The following is a 6,417-nucleotide window of genomic DNA, read 5'->3' on the forward strand; positions in this document are numbered from 1 at the left end:
TGGAAGGAGGTTTTCACTCAAAATCTCACAATACATGGCCCCATTCATTCTTTCGTTTACACGGATCAGTCGTCTTGGTCCCTTTGCAGAAAAACAGCCCCAAAGCATGATGTTTCCACCCCCATGCTTCACAGTAGGTATGGTGTTCTTTGGATGCAACTCAGCATTCTTTCTCCTCCAAACACGACAAGTTCAGTTTTTACCAAAAAGTTATATTTTGGTTTCATCTGACCATATGACATTCTCCCAATCCTCTTCTGGATCATCCAAATGCTCTCTAGCAAACTTCAGACGGGCCCGGACATGTACTGGCTTAAGCAGGGGGACACGTCTGGCACTGCAGCATTTGAGTCCCTGGCAGCGCAGTGTGTTACTGATGGTAGCCTTTGTTACTTTGGTCTCTGCTCTCTGCAGGTCATTCACTAGGTCCCCCCGTGTGGTTCTGGGATTTTTGCTCACAGTTCTTGTGATCATTTTGACCCCACGGGGTGAGATCTTGCGTGGAGCCCCAGATCGAGGGAGATTATCAGTGGTCTTGTATGTCTTCCATTTTCTAATAATTGCTCCCACAGTTGATTTCTTCACACCAAGCTGCTTACCTATTGCAGATTCAGTCTTCCCAGCCTGGTGCAGGTCTACAATTTTGTTTCTGGCGTCCTTTGACAGCTCTTTGGTCTTGGCCATGGTGGAGTTTGGAGTTGGACTGTTTGAGGTTGTGGACAGGTGTCTTTTATACTTATAACAAGTTCAAACAGATGCCATTAATACAGGTAACGAGTGGAGGACAGAGGAGCCTCTTAAAGAAGTAGTTACAGGTCTGTGAGAGCCAGAAATCTTGCTTGTATGTAGGTGACCAAATACGTATTTTACAGAGGAATTTACCAATTAATTCTTTAAAAATCCTACAATGTGATTTTCTGGATTTTTTTCCTCATTTTATCTCTCATAGTTGAGGTATACCTATGATGAAAATTACAGGCCTCTCTCATCTTTTTAAGTGGGAGAACTTGCACAATTGGTGGCTGACTAAATACTTTTTTGCCCCACTGTATATATACGATGATGATTATTATTATTATTATCATTATCATTATTCATAATATCAAGTCAAGTTACAACAAAGAATGTGAAGAAAAGAAATAAGCTCAATTCTGATTTCAATTTGATTTTAAGCCATCGTCTTTATAACTTTTATTTCACTACAGAATTGGATGTTGAAAAAAGGCTTTTTGCTTTGGATTACTCACTACATTTTTTTCACTCTTAAAATGTTTTGCATAGATTCTGTTTGAACAGTTGACACAGATGAACAGAGCACATTCATGTTGTGATTGTATTGTCAACATGAAATACTTACCTTCAAACAGCATCATGATCACAGAAACGCACAACTAACGTGTGGGGGTTTCACCGCAGTCCCATGCACGAGTGCTGGGCCAGCTTCAGATGTGCATGCTTCATAGCGAAGACTCGCACTGAGACAGACATCTCAAGAGCTTGGCTCAGTCTGTGTATGATGATGAAAAGAACCAACAGAAAAGAGTGAAAGGCACAGCGTGACGCAGAAACTTACTTCTGACCTGTTTTCCTGTCTTCTGTTCCAGTTCTACCAAGTCACACCTGTGGAAATCCAGGGTTGATACCGAGAGGGATTATCCATGGGACCAGGTACAACGTCGGAGACAAGATCCGCTACAGTTGTGTGATGGGATATGTTTTGGAGGGGCATGCAGTGCTCACGTGCATAGTGAGCCCAGGAAGTGGTGCATCATGGGATTTCCCTGCACCATTTTGTAGAGGTAAGATGCTTTATGCTTACATGGACAGACGGGTTAAAAAGCAGGTTTACTTTTCATGGAATACTGTGACTACTGTATGCTTGCAATAGTACACTTTCAGCACTCAATCGCTTTACCCTTTTAAAAGGTGCTAATATGTATTCTTTAGGTACTAATATGTACTTTGAAATATGTATCTTTAAGATACTCAAGTTGTCACTGGGGTGGTACATTTTCAAATGGTACAAATATCTACCATTTAGGTACTAATATGTACCTTTTAATGTACAAATATGCATCCTTTATAGGTGAATATGGTACAAAGTTGCACCTTTTGAAAAGGTATCGCTCCAGTGGCAACTTCTGTACTATTTATTTTTATTTTTTTCTGAGAGTGTACTGTATGTCCCAATGCATTTTGATCAAACTGGCCCTCCATTTCCAGTTTAACAAATGAACCTGAATGTTTACTGTGGAATAGTGCATACTGTTTCACATACTGCTTTTGCGATTCTGATTTGGGACACTTCCAAATGTGGTACTAAATCAGTTACATGCAAACTCAATCTGAACAGTCATATCGGAATTCATACGACTTTCACATCACTCTACATAGACATTCGTCACAATTCTGCAATGATGGGACTCACTCCAGATTTTACATACCGTTAGTTATTTGATCACTGTCAATATGAAAGACCGCTGTGACAGTAGTGAGTGGAGGAAGAGTGAGGTGTAAGTATTCTGGTGACAGCTTTAGACAAGCAAAACTTGAGGGGACACTAGAAAAGCTTTTCTCTCTTTCTCCTCATCCTCGCCTCGTCCTCTTTTTAGCCTGCGCATTAATTAACGGTCCGTGACACATGCGTAAACGCTGATTTCAGTGGTGGCCTCAGTGTTTAATTCTGTATGTCTTTTGGGCATTTGGGTCAGTTCGGGACTGTGATCAGTTCAAACTTGAATTGGCCACATTTAAAAATAAATGAATAATGTGAACAGCCAAACAAACAAAATACTTTTGTAGTTATTGTCTGTATTTAACAGTGGTCCCTTATAACCTCATTTATTATTCCCTACTTTAGTCCACTTATAAAATAGTGAATGAGAACAAGTGAGCCAGTTAGTACACTGAGAGCACTGGAAAGGCTGTGGATGCCATCTTCTGGCACTAAATAATGCAGGGTATGGGGCCAATTTCATATACAGTGATTGAATCATAAATCAGTTTTTTCAAAAACGCTGATTCATTTAGGAATTATTCAGTTATTAAATCATTCAGCAACGTTTTGCTGTGGCGGAACTACTTTAGCGGAGCAAAACAGAAAATTAACTGGCAATATGGGAGTTAAAAATTTAAGTTACTGAACTTTTTTGTTATTTTAAGACAACAGTGTCACATAATTGTGCTTCTACCTTGTCACTTCATTAACTTCTCAGAAACTGCCCAAGCTGCCATTGCTAGTTCTAATGTGATATTTTCAAATTAGTAACGGTGGCACATCTTTTTGAATTAACAATGTCAGATCCTGGATACTTGGCATGGGGAACTAGTTACACACATAAGAGGGTCTTTGTGACACTCATTGGCTTTACATATTTACGTACTTGTCCTTTGAACTTCTGTATAAAAGCAGGACTCCATTATGGCTGTAAATCACTATAGTTGTGAATACCTGATGCTTCATGCTTACAATACCAAAAATTCAGTTTTGAAACTGCAGCAAAAAACTATCAGCCATAAAGTTAAAGCTGCAGTCCGTAACTTTCTTTGGTTAAAAATGATCCGAAATCAATATTTGAGCCTTACTTTAGCCCGATTCACATCTGTTAGCTTATAATAATGTTTTCTAATTTGAGTGGTAGGGGTATGTTCGAGCATGGCACTGCGTCATTACTTTACGTCTGTAAACATAAAGAAGTTGTCCCGGCTACTAGGCTATCGCGTGTAAAGGCCAATTCACACCGCACAGACAAACGCCAACAAACTCCAACAAACTAGTCTGTTGGAGTTTGTTGGATCAGTGTGTTACCCCTGTTGGCGTTTGTTGGCGTTGGTGGGAGTTTGTTTTCACCCGACTGAACATGCTTAATCGGTGTATGTTGGTCGTGGAATGTCTGAGCAGTGTGACAACAAACTACAACAAACTCTGACGTGCCACGAACCGTTTCCATGACGATGCACATATTTCACTTAAAGCGTGCTCCACCCATGGCCTCTTTCCTTTTTATTCGCCATCTTTTCAGGTGAAGAATGACACGCAAAGACATTAACAACAATAAAATTTTGATTCTGGTTACAGGATCATCAGTTTCGTCCCCAATCAGACTTCCACCATCAACACCAGACGCGAGCGGCACGGTGCAACGAGACAAAATACAATAGAGGTTCTATTGATTATAATCAGTGACGCTGTATACACTGGATGCGGCGCGATGGGACAACTGTCGCGTCCAGTGTAGACACCGTGTTACTTGACTCTTTGTGACTTGAAGTTTGTTGGTGTTTGTTGGGGCAGTGTGAACATGACAGTTATTTTTAATAAAATTCTAAATCCAACAGCCAACTTGAGCCAACTTGTTTGTTGGCGTTTGTCTGTGCGGTGTGAATTGTCCTTTAGGATCCTGCAGGTGGTGCATCGTTTACAGCCTTTTCTCACAACAGATAGAATAATTAAATGTAACATTTTGATAGCGGATTGTAATCCAGAAAGGATTATGTGTTTATGAAACACAAGTGAATAAAATTAAATTATATTCCAGTTTTAAATGTGCTTCTGATTACAGATAGCCTTATTACACAAGATTTGTATTTTAAAGAAAACCAGTTCGAAGGGAGCATAATTTGTTTTTTGGGTTAAAATAATTTCTTAATATGAAATTCAAATGGCATGACAATTAGATTGTACAGAAATTGAAATCTACACACTAATACACACTATACTCATAGTCACACAATGCTGATGTTGTTAACATTAATAATTTGCAAATAAAGTATAACAATAATAATAATTTGCACAGTTTGATGTGATATGAGCTAACCGATCATTCGATTGAATCACCATTGGTAGCGCGATTTATGGTAGTGTTTTTTCCTCAGTTGGTCAGAACAAACATGGCAGACTTGTTACTTGTTCAGATGGCAATATACGGTGAAAATTCTTATTTGGGTCATATATTCCAAGACGTAGGCTAGAATCTGTGATTGCGAAGTACAGTAAACATCCACACTGGTGCGGTGACTGACTGTTCACCTCAAAACATTAGATTCATCTGCACTGAGCCATGCCAGAGCACAACCCCACGCAAGCGAGATAATTCCGCAAAAAGCTGCAATTCCAGGTTTTCAAACAGGGATGATGACAAAGAGGCAAAATTTACGGACTGCAGCTTTAAAGCATTATTAAAGACAAGTAGACTTTAAACAAATTACAAGCAACAGAAAAAATAAATATAATAGTATAAAGATATAAAGGAAATAAACAGCTCTCTTTTGCATGGTCTTCTACTTGAATGGTAACCAGTAAACTCTGCTTTTAGAGTGCAGCAGTACTGATCTTGTGTCTTAAACGCTGCATCGGGAGGCAATCGTTATATTCAAGCCCTGGATTTTTAATCCATTATTCATGAATGACTACAAAAGTCATGGGATACAGTAGGAGCCCTGAAAATTAATGTTGATTTCTATATGGTGTAATTTTACTAATTTTACCTTTGCTTGATCATTTGTAACTTTTGTGCTATTTTGTCCAGCTGAAGGATCATGTGGTGGGACGTTAAGAGGAACAACAGGGACAATATCAAGTTCCCACTTTCCTTCAGAGTATGAGAACAATGCTGACTGCACGTGGAGTATTCTGGCCGAGCCGGGAGACACCATTGCCCTAGTCTTCACAGATTTCCAGCTAGAAGATAGATACGACTTTCTAGAGATCAGTGGCACAGAAGCACCGTCAATATGGTGAGTGAACTGGCCTCTGTTACTGCTTCTACATTACAGCACAAGGGATCCCTTTAAAGGGTTAGTTCACCCAAAAATGAAAAGAAGCCTGTTATTTACTCACCCTAAAGCCGTCCTAGGTGTATATGACTTTCTTCTTTCAGACGAATCCAATCGGAGTAATATTACAAATTGTCCTGGTACTACTAAGCTCTATCATTGCAGTGGGTGGGTGTTTTTGTCACACAGTCCAAAACATGTCAAATAAAGCGCGCACATTCATAATAAAACGTGCATCACATGGCTCCAAGGAGGTGAATAAAGGCCTCCTGTAGCGAATCCATACGTTTTTGTATGAAAAATATCCATATTTCAAAGGTAATGAACACTTCTCTTTCACTTCATCTAACCTTGGTATGCAGAAGCCGTTCCGGCAGATGGCGTAAGATGTTGGCGTTGCATAATTAGTGACGAATGTGGAGAGAGAACAAAACAAAATGCCGGTCACGAATTAGAAGTACAAACCGAGGATTTGTAAAGAAAAATGTTGGAGGATTTCGAGATAAGCCAAGAGGAGACTGGTTTTCCTTTGCTAAAGTAAGGAAACTTTGCTTCCTTTGCTCCTGTAAACAAACTCGCGAGACTAGCATATCTCGGAGGCGCGCGACACATATGTTCTACGTCATCCACCGGAACGGCTTC

General features: G+C 39.8%; 1 protein-coding gene across 1 annotated transcript in view; it reads left to right on the plus strand.

Moving 5' to 3' along the window:
• csmd1a (CUB and Sushi multiple domains 1a) overlaps positions 1-5,740 on the plus strand; it is a 170,266-nt gene extending 164,526 nt beyond the window's left edge. The window contains exons 4-5 of the mRNA XM_058796439.1: positions 1,605-1,799; positions 5,529-5,740. Coding sequence (XP_058652422.1) covers positions 1,605-1,799; positions 5,529-5,740 — 407 coding nt within the window. The remainder of the gene's footprint in view (positions 1-1,604; positions 1,800-5,528) is intronic.
• The last annotated feature ends 677 nt before the right edge of the window (positions 5,741-6,417 follow it).

This window comes from Onychostoma macrolepis, chromosome 13, assembly GCF_012432095.1.
Source record: "Onychostoma macrolepis isolate SWU-2019 chromosome 13, ASM1243209v1, whole genome shotgun sequence".
Taxonomy (NCBI): Eukaryota; Metazoa; Chordata; class Actinopteri; order Cypriniformes; family Cyprinidae; genus Onychostoma; species Onychostoma macrolepis.